Genomic DNA, 22,944 nt, shown 5'->3' with positions numbered 1-22,944 from the left:
GGAGAATCCTGATTTATGTTACTGTCCCAGCATTGCATCCATTTAGTGACCTCTTTCACCCTCCAAAGTACCCCAGTTTAGACAATGTTTCAACATCACTCTGCTCATTGGATTGCAGATGTGAAAATTAAAAGAGGTTTTCACCAGTGCTCTGCATCAAGTAAGTGGTATGTAATTGTTTGCCATTCATGTTTTATTGAGTTTTGAAAATGTGTAAACATAGATTGGTGGTGGGTATTGAGAGGATGACTAGGCCAACAGAATGTAGACTATGTTTGAGAAGAAGTGATATGTAAATTTTATCTCAATAAAACTCTTTTAAGAAGGAGTCAGAAAAATATCAAGTAAGCCTGGATCAAATACAGTGCTGTATTTTCAACTTAGGACTTTGACCTCAGATCTGAACACAATTATCTCTAGATCTTGTAGAGAATGTGAAGTAGAAGCAGAGACTTCACTGGTTTATGATGGTCCTAGCAGTCCTTCAAGGTTTATCATAACTTCTTTCTCATTTTTATAAAACTAATCTCTGGCAGCTGATGTGCAGATAGCACCTACTCTGTGCCCAGCCATGTTCTGAGGACTTATATGTTGTATCTCATTCAGGCCTCACAACGATCCTAGGACTATTCACATTGTACAAAGAGACATGGCTGTGAAATCGTCACAGCGGGCTGGATCCAAGGCAAGTAAGACACGTGGTAGAGGAATGGCCTGGATACTGTGAACAATGAATACCTCAGTGACAGCCATATGTCCCCTGCTCTTTTTGGATGGAATGCTCTCTCTCTCTATATTAAGTCCATCTGATCAAGTGTTTCATTTATGTTGACTTTCTGTCTGGATGATCTATCCGTTGACATAAGTGGAGTGTTGAGGTCCCCTACTATTATACATGGAAGCTGTTAAGCTCTCCCTTTACATCTGTTAATAGCTGCTTTAAAGATGTTGGTGCTCCTGTGTTAGGTGCATATATATTCATAGGTGTTATGTCTTCTTGGTGGAATGTCCCTTATATCATTATACACTGCTCCTCTTTGTTTCTCATTGTCTTTCTTATCTTGAAGTCTCCTTTGTCTAACATAAGTACGGCAACACCTGCTTCCTTTTGTTTGCCATTAACTTAGAATATCATCTTCCACCCCTTCACTCTCAGCCTATGTTTGTCTTTAGAGCTGAGTTGTGTTTCCTGGAGGCAGCATATTGTTGAGTCTTGTTTTCTAATCCATCCAGCTACTCTGTGTCTCTTGATTGGAGAATTCAATCCATTTACATTTACAGTGATTATTGATATATGTAGGCTTGATATTGCCATTTTATCTCATGCTTTCCGGTTGTGCCATATTTCTATTGTTTCTCTTCCTTTGTCTTTCTGAGTGCCATTTCATTTTGGTGGTTTTATGTGGAGGTTTTCTCAGTTTTCTCTTTTTTATGAATTGTAGCTCTGCTCTGATTCTTGGTTTAGTGGTTACCATGAGGTTTGTATAAAAGATACCAAAGATGAAATAGTCCATTTTCTCATAGGCTCTTATCTCCATTAACTTCAGCAGTTTCTTCCCATTCTGAGTTATTGTTGTCACAAATTATTCTGTTTTGTGTTGTGAGCTTGTGACTCATTTGAAGTATTTATAGTTACCTTTGATGCTTTTCTTCCCTTTATGTTTTAAGTTATAATTGAGTATTTGCTACCCTGTTCTAAAAGAGAGCTAGAGTTTTCTTATTTTGTCTATTTATCTCCTTTCTCAACGCTTTGTGTCTTACATCATATGCAAAAATTAACTCAACGTGCATTAAAGACTTAAATGTAAGACCCGAAATCATAAAGCTCCTACAAGATAATATAGGCAGTACACTCTTTCACATCAGTCTCAGCAGCATCCTTCTGAATGCCATGTCTAGTCAGGCAAGCGAAACAAAAGAAACAAATGAACAAATGGGACTACATTTGACTGGCAAAGGAAACCATGAACAAAACAAAGACAACCCGCCAACTGGGAGAAAATATTTGCAAATCATTTATCCAACAAGGGGTTAATTTCCAAAATATACAAAGAACTCATACACATCAACAACAAAAAACCAAACAATCCGATCAAAAAGTGGGCAGAGGATATGAATGGACATTTTTCCAAAGAAGATTTACAGATGGTGATCAGACAAATGAAAAGATGTTCAATATCACTAATTATTGGAGAAAGGCAAATCAAAACCACCATGAGATTTCACCTTATAACTGTCAGAATGGCTATAATTACCAAGACAGAAACTAGCAAATGTTAGAGAGAATGTGGAGAAAAGGGAACCATAATATGCTACTGGTGGGAATGTAAAATGATGCAGCCACTATAGAAAACAGTATGGGGATTTCCTAAAAAATTAAAAATAGAAATACCATATGGTCCAGCTATCTCAAAGATCTTAAAATCAACAATTTAAAGAGACTTATGAATCCCTGTGTTCATTGCAGCATTATTCACAATAGCCAATATGTGGAAGCAACCCAAGTGCCCTGCTACAGAAAATTGAATAAAGAAGATTTGGTGTGTGTATATATATATATACATACACATAATGGAATAGTACTCAGCCATAAAACAGACAAAATTGTCCCAATTGCAACAACATGGATGGACTTTGAGGGTATGATGTTAAATAAAATAAGCCAAATGGAGAAAGACAAATATTGTATGATTTCACTCATATGTGGAAGATACATAACACATGGATAAAAAGAAAAGCTTAGGGGCTGGCACGGTGGCCTGGTGGTTAAGTTCATTCGTGCTGTGCAGCACGGGATTCAGCAGCCTGGTGTTCACAGGTTCAGATTCTGGGCATGAACCGTGTACCACACGTCAAGCCACGCTGCGGTAGCATCCCACCTACAATAGAGGGAGATTGGCAGAGATGTTTGCTCAGTGACAATCTTCCTCAGCGAAAAAGAGGAAGATTGGCAACAGATGTTAGCTCAGGGCCAATCTTCCTCACAAAAAAAAGAATAGGGAAAAGATTAGTGGTTACCGAAGGGGAAGGTGGCTCAGGGTTGGGTGAAAGGAGAAAAGGGAAGCATATGTATGGTGATGGATAAAAATTAGACTGCTGGTGGTGAGCTCAATGCGGGCTATACAGGAATTGATGAATAATAATGTATACCCACAATTATACAATGTTGTAAACCTTCATGATTTCAATAAAATAATTGGAAAAAAATGTCCCCAAGAGCAGAGCATTTCCTAAACTTTCTGTCCTGAGTAACTACCTTCCCACCAGACTTCTAGACTTTGGCAGGATCTTAAGGAAGAAGAGGTTTGCCTCCAAACAACATGCCTGACGTTAAAGTCCTAGCAGACCTGGAGGTCAGGTCTAGAACCAGTTTTACAGAATGAGTAGGAAAAAAAGGAAATGAGGTGTCTCACTCCAAATACTGTGGGGCTGATATCAGTAACTCATAATTTTCTTTTTACTGTGCTTTGTGGTGAGGAAGATTGGCAACAGATGTTAGCCAGTCTTTTTTTTTCTACCCAAAGCCCCAGTACACGGTTGTCTGTCCCATTTGTAGGTCATTCTAGTTCTTCTATGTGGGATTCCCCCACAACATAGCTTGATGAGTGCTGTGTAGGTCCACACCCAGGATCTGAACTTGGGAACCCCAGGCCGCCAAACTGGAGCACGGGAACTTAACCACTCACCCATGGGATCAGCCCCTCGGTAACTTACAATTTAAAAAACTTTAGACCATCTGAATTTCAAAATCATTATTTTACAGGCTTTTGTGCCAATGCCTGAGTCACTGAGAAAAACTGACTCTCACTGAATGTTATTACTTTTATTAAATATGGCAAGGCCTCAAATGACCAAAGTATTAGTGTCAGTATATCTCAGGGCTTCTATGAGCCTGAGGACACAGTCATTAATTCTCCCTGAAGACACAAGTTCATTCCAGGTAAAATCTGAATCATTTAACTTTGCACCACGGTTTGTCATAGAAGGTGATCAATAAATGTGCACAAATACTAAAACTGAAGTCCATTTCACTCCTTTAGTTTCTGACCTTAATATGGGGATCTGAGTCAAAGCTCCTTTTGGGAAGAGAAAGAATCAGGCTGGCAGCACCACCATCCTGACTTTTGGGTTTCTCCTATTTCTCTCTGTAAGTGCTGGCTTGAAAAGAGTCTTTTTTGGGCCTTGTTACCGTTTTTGGATTCACCAGAGAATAATCATCAACAGTTGCAGAGAAGAAACATGCAGGCAAAGAACATACAACTTCTTTATTGTGGGAACCGTGTGCATCATGTGGGTGGGATTCTTTTTGCTGAATAAGAAACCTCTGAAGGGTCTAGATTCCCAGCAAGTGACAGGGCAGGTTGATAACAACTAGGGCTCTAGGTAGAGTCCCCATTAAGTCCTGATGACAAAAACATTATCCTATTTCATTACTAAAGTCCTTCACTTGCCTTTGGGATGAAAATTGCCAGCCAGCGTCAACTGCGCGAAAGTACACACATGAGAACATAAGTTTCTCTGTTTCTAGCATCTTGCTAAATCAGTTTTGTTCTTGGCAAGTTATCCTCCAGTGAAGGACGGAAACAGAGTCACAAGTAATCCAGAGAGCAAATAATGCATTCATGGGTAATTACTCATTCATGGGTATTGACTCATTTCTCTGGCTCTCATCCATTTCTTTTTTCTTTAACCTAAGCCAACCCTGTTTCTCTAGTTCCTATGACCTTCATATCATCCCTGCTAGAACTGATGTGGGTTTCTATCCTATGAGGCTGTCCTATCCCTCTCTTGGTACCAAGAGGAACAAGTTCAATACCTTGGCCAAGTACCATCTGTTCTCAGGCTTCTGTATTTGCTGTTCCCTCTGCTTAGACCACTCTTCCCGACATCTTCCCCTGGATATCATTGTTCACTCATCCAAGCTTCAAAGTCCATCCCCCTATAACTTTGCCTGGACCTCTATGCAGGATGCTGACCCTGGGGGTTGTGTTGCTTTTCCTTACACAGTCACTGTCCGATATCACTCACTCACTGGTAGGCTTGCTTGTTGCCTCACTGGTAAGAGGTAAGCTCCACAGAGCAAGGTCCTCCTCTAACGTGTTCCTACAACTGAATCTGTGGCATAGAGCACAGGGACCTGTCACAGGAGAAGCTCATGGTTATTGCTGAATGATGGAACCTCCCATTTGTTCATGATTACCCAGATTTAAGCCCTGTGATAAGCTCTTTATATGGAGTGTCTGTCTTCCTTATAAAACCATTTATGGTACCGTTTCTGGCCATTTTACAAATGAGGAAAAGGAAGCTTGGAGTGACCACTGCTTTAACTTGCCCGAAGACACTTCATGATTAGGTATTGGATCCAAGATTCAAACCTACGCCTGCATGAGCCCAGATCCCATCACCCTCCACAATTCAGCATGGCTTCCCCTAAGCAATCACCTGTTCTACTTCACATCATCCTGTGACTCGGTGGGAGAAAAATCTTAAAAAGATAACAAAAATAAAGCAAAGTTAATTCATTGTTTTCTAATTGATGAATTTAGGAAATAGAGTTAAGTAAGTGAGAGATTCTTTCCAAAAACAACCTTCAGAGTGCTGAGACATTATTGCCGAAACGTCAAGCACTTGAGTGAAAAGTGTCCATGGGTGAGGGAAGTCTGCCTCCTGGAGGAGGTATCTGGTCTTGCAACGAGCCCAAGTACTTGGTAAACTAGCAGGAACAGACTCACATGACATGAAGTTTTTGTACCTTGAAGAAGAAGGAGAAATGCAAGAGAAAGAAGTGGAGGAAGAAGAGGAGGAGGAGGACAAGGAGGAGAGAATGATGACCACAGTAATACTTAAAAAAACACACCAGGATGACAACACAGGTTCATGATGGTGTAATTTGCTTTTTTACTTAGAAAGGACTTTTACATTAATTTTACCTAAAGTTTTGTATTGTTATTGCACTTCTCAAGTTGTTTGGGGTCTAGAAAGCGCCACCACCTTGGTTTCTACAAAAAGCACAGGCTGGCTGGGTTCTGGTTGATTCTCACTGTCGTTTCCAGGCCCAATGCCAAGTTTATCATCTGACACATTTCCTCATTTATGGGAGGGATTAAAGTGGTGACCAGGAGAATAAAAGGAGGAGGTCTGGGTACTCCCCACCAGAGTGAGTCCCTTCATCCCTGCCACGTCAGAGACCAGCGAACAACAGCTGCTTCCATCATGAAGCTGGTGACAGTCCTCATGCTGGTGGCCTTCCCACTTTACTGCTATGCAGGTGAGTACTGACAAGGAGGGCAGACCTTGGGCTTAAGGTTGTCATCAAGTTCCCTGTGGAAGAATTCCTGGTCCCCAAACCCCAGTACAAAACAGCCCGGTATAATGTGTCTGGGTGTACTAGGCCAAAAGATTATCATTAATTCTACAAAGCTAAAGTAGATCCCTCACTGGCTTTTCCTCTACCATGGAGCAGCATGTAGCATCTCATGCTATTCAGAGCATGTCCCCATCATCACAGGTTCCATGAAAACCAGGGTGAGTCTTAGGTTTGAATATTAGACTTAGGTATTTCAGTGGGAGGAGGGAAAGACATGCTTTTCTGGCCCCCTGACATTGGCTCTAGCTGGGTTTCCTGAAAGAGGCACTCATGGAGATTCTTTCAATGTGGAAAGAAATGGGAAACCTCCCAGGAGAAAAGGCTCAGAGTACATCAGTAACCCAGAGTCCCATACATGTATAACCCAGTGTCCCACACCAAATGTGGATCCACTCTTCACACTTTTGTGGAATAGATTTGAGCCTACTGGGATGTCCCTTACCTCCTAGTCTCTTCATGATCAACTCTGATTGGAGAGAGCTCACACCCTCTGAAGGTCTCCTTCTGGTAATGAAGATCCAGAGGGAGGAAAATGCCCTGGCAGCCAGAATCTGATCTTCACTAATAGATAAGCCACATGGTGTGCTTTGTTCAATTTACCAAACTCTTTTAATATCCTACCTCATTTGTTCCTGAATTACATGCAGAGGTGTTAAAGGTGATATGCTCTGTGGAAGATAAACAAACACATAGATAAAGAGAACAGATTAGTGGTTACCAGATGGGAAGGTTGTTGGGGGTGGGCGAAGGGCGTAGGGGTGCACATATGTACGGTGATGGATAAAAATTAGAGTATTGGTGGTTAGAATGAAGCTGTCTATACAGAAACTGATAAATAATAATGTACACCCGAATTTATACAATGCTATCAACCTTTATGAGTTCAATAAAATAATTGAGTGGGGAAGGTGATATGCTCAAGATCAACTAAATAGAAAGTTGCAGAGCCAAGGATGAAAATATGGCTATTGTGAGTGCAATACTAGAGCCCTTTTCCCTACACAACCTAAGTGGTGACAACAGATCAACCATGAACAAGAATTTATTTGAGCATTATTTTTTTTGCAGAAAATAATTAGTGTCAATAGAGCTAATGGACAGTATCCTAAAGTCAATACATCTATAATACTTGGAACTCCTACTTGCTGCTCTGATGATAAAAGTGAAGCATCACGTGACTCTGAACAAAGGAAGATGAGATAATGTTGAGTACGTGGTACTAAATCAGAGCATCTCATTTCTCGAGCATCCTCCTTAATCGTGGTTACAAAATATTGGGCTTCTTTGGGTTGGGGAGGCAGGAAGGTTGGGGAGGGTAGATATTTTACAGTTTAAAGGAAATCCCAGATCCTTAGTCTACTCTCCTAGGATTGAGAACTCAAGACCATTCACCATAATCTTTCTGAATGTATATTTCTACTGGAATGTAAGAATATGACAAACATCATAGTTATGCTCCAAAAGGGGTTCATACTTCCCTAATTGAGTCCATTTTTGCATGCTCTCATCCAGGATCTGGCTGCCAACTTCTTGAGGATGTGGTTGAAAAGACAATTACTGCTGAACTGTCTCCAGCTGAATATGTAGAAGCCGTTCAAGAGTTCATACCGGATGAAGCCACTGAGAAGGCTGCAATACAACTGAAGCAGTGTTATCTCAAACAGTCAAACGAAACTCTGAACGATTTCAGAACGATGATGGTAATTTCCGTTTTTCTGATGCACTTTTAACCCACTGGGTAGGGACAAGCAAGGTCCTAATTATGCCAAATCGATGGAGAACATGCCTCATTTTATCTCTGAATTTTGTTGTCTGAATTTTGTGAGTCTGATGACTTGGACATCAAGAAAGACATGAGGGTCCCAGTGTTGATTCTTCTCTCTCTTTGTGGAATTTTTAGCGAATGATAAAGGAAAAAGACAAAAGAGGGAAAAGATCACTCAGGAAAACTCTTACCTAATGCTCAGCTCCACAGTACACAAGCATATACACACTCATACACACACTCACACATGCACACATTTTCTATCAAAGTAAAACACATCTGATTGTCAAGAAGCCACTAACTTGTAGGAACGATCAGCAAAAAAGATCCCCTTCTTCATAGTTAGTGCTATTTCCAGCAATAACTTTCTTGGATTTCAGATGTGTGTGGACAAACCCAGGAAAACAAGGAGGAAGAATGTTTCTTTTTCAGAACTTTAACTTGTAAGAGAGAATTGAAAATCTAAGTGACCTCTCTGTGTTTGTTTTCCAGAATTCAATGTACAATAGTGCATACTGTGCACTATTTTAACTTTCCACAAGACCTTTGGCTCAGAGGACTACAGAGAATGGTCAGAAACCAACTGTCAACTGCTATAAACCACAATTTTACTTTCTTTTCTTGCTTTTGACCTAAAAACTGCAAGACAACTGTTGAAACCTCATTTACATTTTCATTTCAATAAAGTATCTGCAAAACTATGTTCTTTTTTTGTCACCTGATTAAAATGGAGGCTTGAGAGAGCCTCATAGATCGCATGTGTGTGCACACACACATATATTTGTTAAGATCTGATGTGTCAGGGATTGAAGAATCTGAAAAGCCTTTGTTCCTTCCCATCATTAGCTCAACCTTGATCCTATCTCTGGAAAAGTGACTTTCCTCCCTAATCACCCTGTCTCCCCCAGCACTGTCTCTGACACTCTCAGGCACTGAGGTTCTGCTGGTTAGGTCCTGATCAGGTTCCTGACCCACTGCAGGCTTCGTCTCCACTCTGAGCCCTGTGCTCCATGGTGAGGCTCCTCTCTCGGCTCTCTCTGTCCCTGACCCAAGTGTGCAGGGCTGGGGACAGAGCCAGCCAGGGAGGTGACTCGTGCAAAGCAGGAGTGAATCCTGTATTGGCTTTAAAATTTGATATATTGCATTACTTTGATTTTTTAAAATATTTTATTAAAATGTTATGTACCCTAATTACTGATGTTTTTGGGGCCCCCTTACATTGTGTGATGCCCCCATTCCTGTCCCTGCAAGTGGTAATGTGGTCCATTCTTTCATTCCCACAATGTTTTACACAGCAATAAATTTTGAGGGAAATGTGAGTGTCCTGTAGCAGTGTTCTGTAAGTGTTCTGTAGGAGCAAAGCAAGTGAGTTGTCGCTGATTCATAACTTTCTTTACAGTTTCAGTCCCCACAATCCTCTCACCAGGGATAAGTTAGTGCCACCCCTTCTGCTCACACCTTGGCAGGTTCCTCTTCCTTCCCAGGCTGTCCTCTCACACAGGAAGACCCTTGCCCCTTTCTCAGGACAATTCAGCTCCCACCAGGCCTGGCTCTTCCACCAGGCATAATATGTAAAGGGAAATAGGCACACAAGACCTTTAAAGTTCCATAACAATGTTACCATTTCTTTAAAAATATTAACCCAAAGTCACTATGGTAATAATGCATCTATACCAAAGAACCAGTGTGAGGTATATTCATCTTTAACCAATGAAGTTGAAAGATATAATATTTAATATATTATTTCAGAGAAGGGGTCAAAATATTTGACTCCCGAAACTCATAGTGAGACACTCCCATCCCTCTTCTCCAAAAAACCTCAGGATCTGTGACATCGTTAGGCCCAGGAAAATGGATCCTTTCCTGGGATGAAGATATTAAAGGATCCCACATGTTATACATACAAACACACACACTATTATTTATTAAGAACCCAAGGGCCATGCGCATTCTTGGTGCTTTCAGTGCATCCACACTGGGGAGGAAGGAGATGCTGGCTCTGTCTGTTCCCAAGAAATGGGGACCTCAGTACACTCTCTCTCTCTCTCTCAGACCCCAAGAGGAGAGGAAACAGAAGAGATTTGGATGCAAGCACTAAAGATGGACTATACTATATGCAGAAGATCATATCTGCTCAGAGATGGACCCTGGCCCATGTGATGAGGGGTGTGTGTGTTTTCCCAGGGAGGAGTGGAAGCTTTGATGGAGCAGTGGAAGACCCAGTGTGGGAGAATGAGAAGCACACAAATGGCTGAAGTCACTGAAATTCCCACTCTCTGTTATACTTGTCACCAGTTTAGTAGGGAGGGAAGGCCTCAGGATTCTGAGTAATGGCAGCACCAAGGAGGTACCTCCTCAGGAGAACAGAATCAAAAGTAAACCTCAACATCTGGCAAGCCCAGGAATGTCCCACCCCCTCTTCAGTCTCAGCACTTTGACCACTTTGGCATCCATCACCCTAGGGACATCACTGAGGTCCCCCAGGGGAGTGAGGGCACCTGTTTAGATGTTCATGTGTTTCCAGAGTGCACCACTTGTCTGGTGATAAAGGTGGAGAGTGTCTGTCAGAGGGGTTGGTGCCTACATTACTATGCAGAGTTGAAGTGAACAATGGTGGATTGTTTTGACAGCACCAGCAACTACCAGATGGTCAGGCAGATTGGAGTGTGAAAGAAATATTGGAGACGGGCACAAAAGGAAGCATCAGTGGCAGAATCCCTGTGCCCAGTGGCAGGCGGTTGAGGGTCCAAAACTATGAGGTGGGCTCTGAGGAACTTCCCATAGCCAAATATGTCACGTCCATGCAGTTGAAAATGGACCTTACCACCAGGTAGGGCAATGTAGTTGAAAGCTCCCAAAACTGCCTAAGGAATGAGCATTCCAGAAGAAGGGTTCAAAGTAGCTTGAGGGTGATGAGACGGTATGAAAAGGATTTGAGGTATAAGCAGTCCAGCCCATTGCATGCCTGAAGACCACTGGGAAACTCACACGGACCAGTGGAGTGTTGGCTCAGTGATGGGAGGAGGCACAAAAGACTCCAATGTGGGAAGTCAGTGTCATGGCAGAGTGCACTTGCCTGGGACTCTCTCCCCTCCAACATACAACAAAAAGGAGCAACCATATTCCAAAAGAATTATCCTATTAGCACAGGAATCCTCAGAGACCCACGCAGCCAAAGGATGGAGGGCAGAGAGGCTGGAGCCCCCCTCAGAGGAGCTGGAACGGGGTAAGAGAGAACTTCACTCCTTCCTCTAAAAACTGGGATTGCTGCCATGGGAGGCACTGTGAGGGAAAGAGTGGGGGAGGGGCTGCACATCCTCAGGATCAACCAGGACACCCTAGGGCCCCTGCAGCCTAGAGGGAAGCCCTCTAACAGGGCAAATGCTTGTGCATGGGGGTGACCCCATCAAGCCCAAACCCCAGGAGACCAGATAGCCAGAGCTGATTGGTAAACTGGGGTCCACGTGCAAGACAAAGTGCCCCCCCAACCCATGCTGTTCCTCGCCCTCTTGGCTGAAGGCAGAGGGTTCAGAATACGTGGCTGTCGACCCCCATCCAGTGTGGATAGGCTGTAACTGCAACTGCATAATATCACTATGTGGAAAAATCGTTCTTCTAGCATCAAACAATTCATAAAAGCTCCAGACCAGAAGGAAAACAATAAAAACACTGAACTATGTCCTGAGGACTTGGAAATAAGAAAACTAAGTGACAATGAATTCAGAATAGCTATCATCAAAAAACTAAATGAGATAAAAGAAAATATAGAGAAACAATACAACAAGTTCTGGAGTTACTTCACAAAAGAGATTGAAACTATAAAGATGAGTCAATCAGAAATACTAGAGACGGGGCTGGCTCCGTGGCCGAGTGGTTAAGTTCGCACACTCCACTGCGGCGGCCCAGGGTTCAGATCCTGGACGCGGACATGGCACCACTCGTCAGGCCATGTTGAGGTGGCATCCCACATCCCACAACTAGAAGGACCTGCAACTAAGATATACAACTGTGTACAGGGGGGTTTTGGGGAGATAAAGCAGAAAAGAAAAAAGATTGTCAACAGTTGTTAGGCCAGGTGCCAATCTTAAAAAAATAAAGAAATATTAGAGATGAAAAATACAATGGATCAGATAAAACAAAATACGGATTCCCTGAATGCCTGTGTGGACACCATAGAGGAGAAAATCAGCATAATCAAAGATAGACAGGCTGAATGGTTCCAGACAGAGGAAGAGAGAGAATTAAGACTAAAAAGGAACGAAGAAAACCTCTGAGAAATAGCCAACTCAATGAGAAAATGCAACATGAGAATTACAGGTATCCAAGAAGGTGAAGAAAAGGAGAAGGAAGTAGAAAGTGTGCTCAAAGAAATAATAGCAGAGAACAACCCAAATCGAGGGAATGAGAGAGATATGTGTGTGGAGGAAGTGTTCAGATCTCCTAGATATGTCAATGTAAAAAGACCTACTGCAAGGCATATAGTAGTAAAACTAGCAAAAATGAATGACGAAGAAAGAATACTCAGGGAAGTAAGGCAGGAGAAAATAACCTACAAAGGAACACCTGTCAGACTTTGTGTGTATTTCTCTGCAGAAACCTTACAAGCTAGGAGAGAGTGGAATGACATATTCAAAATTTTGAAAGATAAAAATCTTCAGCCAAGGATACTCTATCCAGCAAAAATATCCTTCAGATATGAGGGAGAAATTAAAACTTTCCCAGATAAACAGAAGCTAAGGGACTTCACAGCCTGAGCCCCCCCCCCCCCACCTCAAGAAATCCTCAAGGAGGCCCTCATACCTGAAAAAGAAAAAAAAGGAGAAATGGGTCATAAAACACAGAGTAAGGAGACAAATAGAATTAGAATAGGATAGTAAATATTCAACTATAGTATTAGGATAAAGGGAAGGAAAACACCAAAAACAAAGACAATCTTGTCACTTTAATGACAAACTCACAACACAAGTTGGAATAAGACATGAAAATAATAACTTAGGAGGGGAGGAGGAAATGGACTGAATCAGTTTAGGCTAAGGAAATAAGAGGGCACCAGAAAATGGACTATGTTATGCACAAGATTCTGAATACAAACTTCAGGGTAGCCACTAAACTGAAAAACAGAACAGAGCCACAAAAAATAAATAAGGAAAAAGCTAAGAAACACAGCATAAGAAATCGCAGAAGTCAATGGGTAGACCAAAACACACAGGACAAGAAAAAAAGGAAATGCAGGAAAACCAGAAAAAGAGTGACAGAATGACAGCATTAAGCCCTCATACATCAATAATCACCCTCAATATAAACGGATTGAACTCTCCAATAAAAAGACACAGAGTGGCAAGATGGATTAAAGAACAAGATCCAACAATTTGTTGCCTCCAGAATACACACCTCAGCTCCGATGACAAATACAGGCTCAGAGTGAAGGGGTGGAAGATGATACTCCGAGCTAATGGCAAACAAAAGAAAGCCAGTGTCACAATACTTATATCAGACAAAGTAGATTTCAAAATAAGGCAGGTAAAGAGAGATAAAGAGGGTCAGCATAGAATGATCAAAGGGACACTACATCAAGAAGAAATAATGATTATAAACATCTATGCACCCAACACAGGAGCACCAAAGTACATAAAGCAACTATTAACAAACCTAAAAGAAGATGTCAAAAATGACACAATAATAGTGGGGGACCACAACACCTCACTCACATCATTGGACAGATCATCCAGACAGAAAATCAATAACAGTGGAATTAAATGACAAGCTAAAACAGTTGGACTTAATAGACATATATAGAGCACTGCATTCAAAAACAGCAGAATACACATTCTTCTCAAGTGTGCATGGAACATTCTCAAGGATACACCATATGTTGGGAAACAAGGCAAGCCTCTGTAAATTAAAAAAAAATTGAAATAATAACAAGAATCTTCTCTGATCATAATGCTATAAAGCTAGAAAATGATTACAAGAAAAAAGCTGAGAAAGGGACCAAGATATGGAGACTAAACAACATGCTACTGAACAAGCAATGATCATTAAGAAATTAAAGAAGAAATCAAAAAATAACTGGAGACAAATGAAAATGATAGCATGCCATACCAACTCATATGGGATACAGCAAAAGCTGTAGTAAGAGGGAAATTCATCACAATACAGGCAAACCTTAACAAACAAGAAAAACCCCAAATAAGCAATCACAAATTACCCCTAACTGAATAAGAGAAAGGACAAACAAAGCCCAAAGTCAGCAGAAGGAGAGAAATAATAAAAATCAGAGCAGAAATAAACGCTCTTAAAACAAAAAAGGCAGTAGAAAGGATTGGTGAAACAAAGAGCTAGATCTTTGAGAAGATAAATAAAGTTGACAAACCCCTAGCCAGATTTACAAAGAAAAAAGGAGAGAAAGCTCAAATAAACAAAATCAGAAATGAAAGAGGAGAAATAACAACAGACTCCACAGAAATACAACGGGTTATAAGAGAATACTATGAAAAACTATATGCCAACCAAATGGATAACCTAGAGGAAATAGATAAATTCTTAGACTCTTACAATCTCCCGAAGCTAAGTCAAGAAGAAGCAGACAATCTGAATAGACCAATCACAAGGAAAGAGATTGGAACAGCAATCAAAAGTATCCCAAAGAATAAAACCCCAGGACCAGACGGCTTTCCTGGGGAATTCTACCAAACTTTCAGAGAAGATCTAACTAATACCTATACTTTTCAAGCTATTCCAAAAAATTAGGGAGGATGGAACACTTCCTAACACATTCTATGAGGCCAACATCACGCTGATACCAAAGCCTGAAAAGGACAGCATGAAAAAGGAGAACTACAGGCCAATATCGCTGATGAACATAGATGCAAAAATTCTCAACAAAATTTTGGAAACCCGAATTCAGCAATACATCCAAAGGATCATACATCATGATCAAGTGAGACTCATACCAGGGACACAGGGATGGTTCAACATCTGCAAATCAATCAATGTGATACACCACATCAACAAACTGAGGAATAAAAACCACATGATCATCTCAATAGATGCAGATTAAGCATTTGACAAGATCCAACAACCATTTATGATAAAAACTCTGAACAAAATGGGGATAGAAGGAAATTACCTCAACATAATAAAGGCAATACATGATAAACCCACAGTCAACATCATACTCAATGGGCAAAAACTGAGCACCATCCCCCTGGGGACAGGAATGAGACAAGGCTCCCCTCTATCATCACTCTTATTCAACATAGTACTGGAGATTTTGGCCAGAGCAATTAGGGAAGAGAAAGGAATCCAAATAGGGAGGGAAGAAGTGAAAGTCTTGCTGTTTGCAGATGACATGATCTTATATATAGAAAACCCCAAAGAATCCATCAGAAAAGTTTTAGAAATGATCAACAATGACAGCAAAGTTGCAGGGTATAAAATCAACTTACATAAATCAGCAGCATTTCCATACTTTAATAATGAACTAACAGAAAAAGAACTCAAGAACACAATACTGTTCACAATTGCAATAAAAAGAATAAAATACCTTGGGGTGAATTTGTCTAAGGAAGTGAAAGACCTATACAATGAAAACTACAAGGCTTTCCTGAAGGAAATTGATGAGGATGTAAAGAGAAGGAAAGACATTCCATGCATGTGGATTGGAAGAATAAACGTAGCTAAAGTGTCCATACTACCTAAAGCAATCCTCAAATTCAGCACAATCCCAATCAGAATCCCAATGACATTCTTCACAGAAATAGACCAAAGTATCCTAAAATTCATATGGGGCAAGAAAAGACCCAAAATTGCTAAAGCAATCCTGAGACAAAAGAACAAAGCTGGAGGCATCACAATCCCTGACTTCAAGACAAACTACAAAGCTACAGAAATCAAAACAGCATGGTACTGGTACAAAAACAGGTGCACAGATCAAGGGAACAGAATTGAAAGCCCAGAAATAAAACCACACACCTATGGACAGCTAATCTTTGACAAAGGAGCTGTGGGCCTTACAATGGAGAAAAGAAAGCCTTTTCAACAAATGGTGCTGGGAAAACTAGAAAGCCACATGTAAAAGAATGAAAATTGAGCATTCTTTTTCACCACTCACAAAAGTAAACTCAAATGGATCAAAGACTCAAAGGTAAGACCTGATATCTTAAGGCTTCTAGAAGAAAGTATAGGCAGTACACTCTTTGACATCAGTATTAGAAGGATCTTTTCAGACACCATGTCTTCTCAGACAAGAGAAACAATAGAAAGAATAAACAAATGGGACTTCATCAGACTAAAGAGCTTCTTCAAGGCAAGGGAAAACAGGATTGAAACAGAAAAACAACCCACTAATTGGGAAAAAATATTTGCAAGTCATATATGTGGCAAAGCATTAATCTCCATAATATGTAAAGAACTCACACAATGAACAACAAAAAATCAAACAACCCAATTGAAAAATGGGCAGGAGACACAATCAGACATTTCTCCAAAGAAGATATACTGATGGCCAATAGGCACATGTAAAGATGTTCACCATCACTGATCGTCAGGGAAATGCAAATCAAAACTACTCTAAGATACCACCTTACACCCATTAGAAAGGCAAAAATAACCAAAACTAAAAGTAACAAATGTTGGAGAGGTTGTGGAGAAAAAGAAACCCTCATACACTGCTGGTGGGAATGAAAACTGGTGCAGCCACTATGGAAAACAGTATGGAGATTTCTCAAAAAATTCAAAATAGAAATACCATATGACCCAGCCACCCCACTACTGGGTATCTATCCAAAGAACTTGAAGTCAGCAATTCCAAAAGTCCCATGCACCATTGTGGTCATTGCAGCATTATGTACAATAGCAAAGACGTGGAAGCAACCTAACTGCCCATCAACTGATGATTTGATAAAGAAGATATGGTGTATATATATACAATGGAATACTACTCAGCCATAAAAAAGAATAAAATTGTCCCATTCACAACAACATGGATAGACCTTGAGGGAATTATGTTAAGTGAAATAAACTAGATACAGGAAGACAATCTCTGTGTGACTCCACTCATATGAGGAAGTTAAACATGTAGACAAAGAGAACAGATCAGTGGCTACCAGGGGAAAGAGGTGCTAGGGCGTGGGCACAAAGGGTGAAGGGGTGCACCTAAAACACAACTGACAAACAATAATGTACAACTGAAATTTCACAAGATTGTAAGTTATCATAAACTCAATAAAAATTAACTTAAAAAAAAGACTCCAAGGTGGCTAAGGTGGGGAAAACAGAGAGATGTCAGTTTGCTTAGTGGGGTCATCACTAGTGACTTCTGACTTCCCCAGGGAAAAGCCCAATTAGTCAAGACACAAATGGGTAAAAACTGAACATACACAATACTCAGTGTCTTGGCTGATGGAGGAGATTACTTCCGTACATTGTTAGTGGAACACATATCCCATTGGGAAGTCCCCAGTGGGAGGAAAATCTCCTGTCATGGGCATGGATGGATCTGAGAATCTTAATTAAGGCTGGAGGAAGTGTTGTGGAATCAGAGGTCTGGAGCACTGCCTCAGTGCAAGGGACACTGGGGGTAAATGGATCCTGAGCCCAGCACGGATTGTGTGAGGAGATTCATGGAGAAAATGCACACTGACAAGGTTATCATTCCAGACACCGACCCTTAGCCTCAGGTGTTCATTGCTGGTCTATAGACCACTGAATGAGAGTGTAGGCCCAGTACTCTGAAATTACTCTGGGTAGAAAGTTCATGAAAGAAATAATGGCCGTTATTGTTCTGAATCTGAGGAGATAAATATACATCCAGTTTCATGAAGCCCAAAGAAGCCCATTTAGATGGACTGAAGAAATCTACACTGAGACGCATTATAATCAAATTGTCAAAATCAAAAACAAATAGAATTTTGAAACTGCCAGTTGAAAAGCAGCTCACTACGTACAAGGATGTCCCATCAGACTATAAGTAGGTGTTTCAACAGAAACCTTGCCAGCCAGAAGAGAGCGGGATGATTCAAAGTCCTGAATGAAAACACAGCCAACCAAGGATACCACACCAATCAAAACTATCCCTAAAAAAGGAAGGGAATTATTCAACAAGTCTATATTTAAGAAATTATCATAAGAAAATTAGAAACAATATGCAAAACCAATTTTGCTGCTGTGTACATATAATTTCAACAGCCATGTGATGAAAGAGTAGAAACACATTATTGGTCATATGGCTGAGGATGAGAAACTGTATGAGATGAACTGACAATTGACAAAGAAAAGGTTTAAAACCAACATGTAGGGCAGCTCTTTTGAAGCCCCTGCTTCAAAACACTCAGTTCTTTAAAGTGGTTCTTACAATAAAGTTTCAAATGCTTATGAAACAGAAAAGATAGATAAGACTTTCCTAGACAAACACAAGCTGACGGAATTCATCACCACTCAATCTATCTTACAAACAGTGCTAAAAAGAATTTTACCTATAGAAACAAGAAGATGCTAAACAGCAACATAAAAGCATTTGAAAGTATAAAAGTCATGGGTAAAGGTAAATTTATACACAAATACAGAATATTGTTATGATCTAATGATCACGTGTAAATCACTTTTAATTCTAGTATAAAATTTAAAAGTCAAAAGTATTAAAATTAAGTATAAATACATACAGGTAAGGGATACAAAGTGCAAAAAGAGGTAAAGTGTGATTTCCATAATATAAAGGGTGAGGAGATAGAAGGAAAAGTGCAGAGTTTAGATATGCAATCAAAACTAAGTTATAAGTTTCAAATAGACTGTTACAACTATAAAGTGCTTTAGTAAGCTTCATGGTAACCAGAAAGACATTACTTATAGAAGATTCAAAAAAGAAAAAGGGATCAAAGCAAATTGCTGCAGAAAAATCAATAAATCACAATGAATAACCACAGGAGAGGGCAATATGGACAATACAATGACAATCAGAGAGAAAACAATGAACATAATCGCCATGGTAATAAATTAGTTAACAATAATTACTTTTGATGCTAAATGGATTAAACTCTCCAGTCAAAAGACATAGTGTGGCTGATGGATTTTAAAAAAAAGAATCAAGCAAATGCTGTGTACAGGAACTTCATTTTGTATTTAAGGACACACACAGGCTGAAAGCAAAGGAATGGAAAAAGATATTCCATGCCAGTGGGAACCAAAAGAGAGCAGGATGGGTCATACTTATTTCAGATAAAATAGACTTTAAGCCAACAACTGTCATAAGAGACAAAGGTCACTATACAGTGATAAAAGGGTCATTTCAGGAATCCAGAAGTGATCCCCAAGGACCCAGTTATGTCTGAGGACTCGGTGGTGGGGTAGGTTCAGGACCATGAGATGAGAGTGACATCAGAATCATGGCAGAGTGAGCTATCCTTGTAAACGCTCTCCCCAAAAATACAATGAAAAGGCCATTCATATTCCAACAAAGGACATCTACACAACACAAAAGACATCTAAGAGAACCACGCAGCCATATGTCAGGAGGTGGAGAGGCTGGAGCACCCCCCACCAAGGAAGTGGAATGAGGCAAGAGAAAGCTTCTCTTCCACCCCAAAGGGCAGTGACCCAGGGATTGCATGTGGCTTCTGACAGGAAAGGGAAGAAGGGGTGGTGGCCCTCCCTGAAACACCATCGATGTCCAAGGTCCCTCACAGTCCAGTTGAAAACCCCACACAGGGGTGACTAGCTATCTCAGGGGTATCTTCATCAAGCTAACACCCCAGGAGGGCAGACAGTGAGGACAGAATGAGAAGCCCCCAAGAGCATGCAGGAGAAATTGTCTTTCCCCTCCACCTGCCACCCCAGTTCAGTGTCTGGGACCTGTGCTGTGGATTGTAGTGGTCTCAGAACATACAGCTCTTGACCTCCCAACCAGTGGCAACAAGTTGAAGAGGCAATCAAATTCTACCACATTGTGGAAGCACAAATTCACACCATCTAGCAGTATGAAAATATATGTTAAATATCCAGACCAGAAAAAAAGTCACAAGTACCCAAAAATCAATCCTGAAGACACAGAAATCTATAACCTAAATGACAAAGAATTCAAAATAGCTAATCATTAAAAACTCAATGAGTTAAAAGAAATGTAGATAGACAGTTCAATGATTTCAGGAGTTACTTCACCAAGAGATTGAAACTATAAAGAAGAAAGAATCAGAAGTATTGGAGATGAAAAACAAAATAGATGAGATCAAGAAGAATATGGATTCCCTGAACAGTGGACTGATATCAAGAAGGAACTAATCAGTAATATAGAGAACAGAACTATAGAAATGCTTCAGATGGAGGAGGAGAGAGAACTAACGCTGAAAAGAAATGAAGAAAGTCTCAGAGAAATATCTGACTATTCAGGGTCTTTTGTTCTTCCACATGAATTTTAGGATTCTTTGTTCTATTTCTCTGAAAAATGTTATTGAAAGTTTGAGAGGGATTGCATTGAATCAGTAGATTGCTTTAGAAAGTATGGATATTTTAACTATCTTAATTCTTTCAATCCAAAAGCACAGAATATCTTTCCATTTCTTTTTATATTCTTCAATTTCTTTCAAAAATGTTTTATAGTTTTCAGTGTACAGATCTTTCACCTCTTTGGTTAAGTTTATTGCTAGATATTTTATTCTTTTTTTTGCAAGTGTAAATGGGATTGTATTCTTAATTTCTCTTTCTACTACTTCGTTGTTAGTGTATGGAAACGCAACTGATTTTTGTATGTTGATTTTTTTTATCCTGCAACTTGACTGTATTCTTTCATTATTTATAAAAGTTTTTTTGTGGATTCTTTAGGGTTTTCTATATATAAAACCATGTCACCTACAAATAATGACAGTTTCACTTCTTCCTTTTCAATTTAGTTCCCTTTTCTTTCTTTGTCTTGTCTGATTGCTCTGGCTAAGACTTCCAATACTATGTTAAATGAGAGTGGTGAAAGTGGGCATCTTTGTCTGGTTCCTGTTCTTGGAGGGGTAGCTTTCAGTTTTTCTCCATTGAGAAGGTTATTAGCTGTGTGTTTGTCATATATAGCCTTTATTATCTTGAGGTACTTTCTTTCTATACCCATTTTATTCAGAGTTTTTTGTCATAAATGGATGCTACATCTTGTCAAATGTTTTCTCTGCATCTATTGAGATGATCATGTGATTTTTTATTCTTCATGTTGTTAATATGGTGTGTCCCGTTGATTAATTTGTGGATGTTGAGCCATCCCTGCATCCCTGGAATAAATCCCACTTGATCATAGTGGATGATCTTTTTAATGTATTGTACTCGATTTGCTAGCATTTTGTTGAGGATTTTTGCATCAATCTTCATCAGTAATATTAGCCTGTATAATTCTTTTTTTTGTGTTGTCCTTGTCAGGCTTTGGTATCAGGGTAATGTTGGCTTCATTAGGAAGTTAGGAAGGCTCCTATCCTCTTCAATTTTTTCAGAGAGTTTGGGAAGGATAGTTATTAAATCTTCTTTGAATGTTTTGTAGAATTCACCAGAGAAGCCATTTGGTCCTGGACTTTTATTTTTTTGGGAGATTTTTGATTACTGTTTTGATTTCCTTACTGGTGATTTGTTTGCTCAAATTCTCTACCTCTTCTTGATTCTTTTCTGTAAGGTTGTATGATTCTAAGAATTTATCCACTTCTTCTAGATTGTCCAATTTGTTGGCATATAGCTTTTTGTAGTATTTTCTTATAATCTTTTGTATTTCTGAGGTGTCCATTGTAATTTCTCCTTTTTCATTTCTGATTTTATTAATTTGAGACTTCCCTCTTTTTTTTTCTTGGTGAGTCTAGCTAAAGTTTTGTCAATTTTCTTTTCATAGAACTAGCTCTTTGTTGCACTGACTTTTTGCTAGTCTCTATTTCATTTATTTCTGCTCTTATTTTTATTATTTCCTTCTACTTATTTTGGGCTTTGTTTGTTCTTATTTTTTCAGTTCCTTTGGATGCACTTAAATCGTTTATTTGAGATTTTTCTTGTTTATTGAGATAGGCCTGTATTGCTATAAACTTCCCTCTTAGAACCACTTTTCCTGTATCCCATAGATTTTGGCATGTTGTATTTTCATTTTCCTTTGTCTCCAGGTATTGTTTTGTTTCTCCTTTGATGTCTCATTGACCCAATCATTGTTCAGTGGCAGTTTGTTTAATCTCCACATATTTGTGGCTTTTCTTATTTTCTTCCCATAGTTGATTTCTAGTTTCATATATTTGTGGTCAAAAAAGATGGTTGGTATTACTTTGATATTCTTAAATTTATTGAGACTTGTTTTGTCGCCTAATATGTGATCAATCCTGGAGAATGTTTTGTGTGCATTTGAAAATAATGTGTATTCTGCAGTTTTTGGACGGAATGTTCTATGTATACCTACTAAATCCATCTGGCCTAATGTACCTTTTAAGGCCAACGTTTCTTTATTGATCTTCTGTTTGGATGGTCTATCCATTGGTGTAAGTGGAGTGTTAAAGTCCCCTACTATTATTTTCTTACTGTCTATTTCTCCTTTTATGTCTGTTAATAATTGGTTTATATATTTAGGTGCTCCTGTGTTGGGGGCATAGATATTTACAAGTGTAAGATCCTCTTGTTGGATTGCTCCTTTCATCGTTATGTAGTGCCCTTCTTTGTCTCTTGTTACAGTTTTTGTTTTAAAGTCTCTTTTGTCTAAGTATTGCTAACTCAGTTTTCTTTCCCTTGTCATTTGCATGGAGTGTCTTTTTCCATCCCTTCACTTTCAGTTTGTGAGTGTCTTTAGGTCTGAAGTGTGTCTCTTGTAGGCAGCATATATATA

General features: G+C 39.7%; 1 protein-coding gene across 1 annotated transcript; it reads left to right on the top strand.

Moving 5' to 3' along the window:
* Positions 1 to 6,110: 6,110 nt before the first annotated feature.
* On the top strand, positions 6,111 to 8,833 carry LOC100629895 (mammaglobin-A). The gene is made up of 3 exons (XM_003362653.5): positions 6,111 to 6,268; positions 7,880 to 8,067; positions 8,625 to 8,833. Exons 1-3 carry the CDS (start codon positions 6,214 to 6,216, stop codon positions 8,661 to 8,663), a joined length of 282 nt encoding a protein of 93 aa, XP_003362701.1. The 5' UTR covers positions 6,111 to 6,213; the 3' UTR covers positions 8,664 to 8,833.
* The last annotated feature ends 14,111 nt before the right edge of the window (positions 8,834 to 22,944 follow it).

Source organism: Equus caballus, chromosome 12 (genome assembly GCF_041296265.1).
Source record: "Equus caballus isolate H_3958 breed thoroughbred chromosome 12, TB-T2T, whole genome shotgun sequence".
NCBI lineage: Eukaryota > Metazoa > Chordata > Mammalia > Perissodactyla > Equidae > Equus > Equus caballus.
This window is presented reverse-complemented; position numbering and strand designations above follow the sequence as displayed.

What these genes read in the sequence shown, in the direction of transcription:
- LOC100629895 (XM_003362653.5), top strand. Translation starts at nt 6,214, where the DNA reads ATGAAGCTGGTGACAGTCCTCATGCTGGTGGCCTTCCCACTTTACTGC. An exon ending in CCCACTTTACTGCTATGCAG is followed by an intron (nt 6,269 to 7,879) that starts GTGAGTACTGAC and finishes GCTCTCATCCAG; the next exon opens with GATCTGGCTGCCAACTTCTT. An exon ending in ACGATTTCAGAACGATGATG is followed by an intron (nt 8,068 to 8,624) that starts GTAATTTCCGTT and finishes TTTGTTTTCCAG; the next exon opens with AATTCAATGTACAATAGTGC.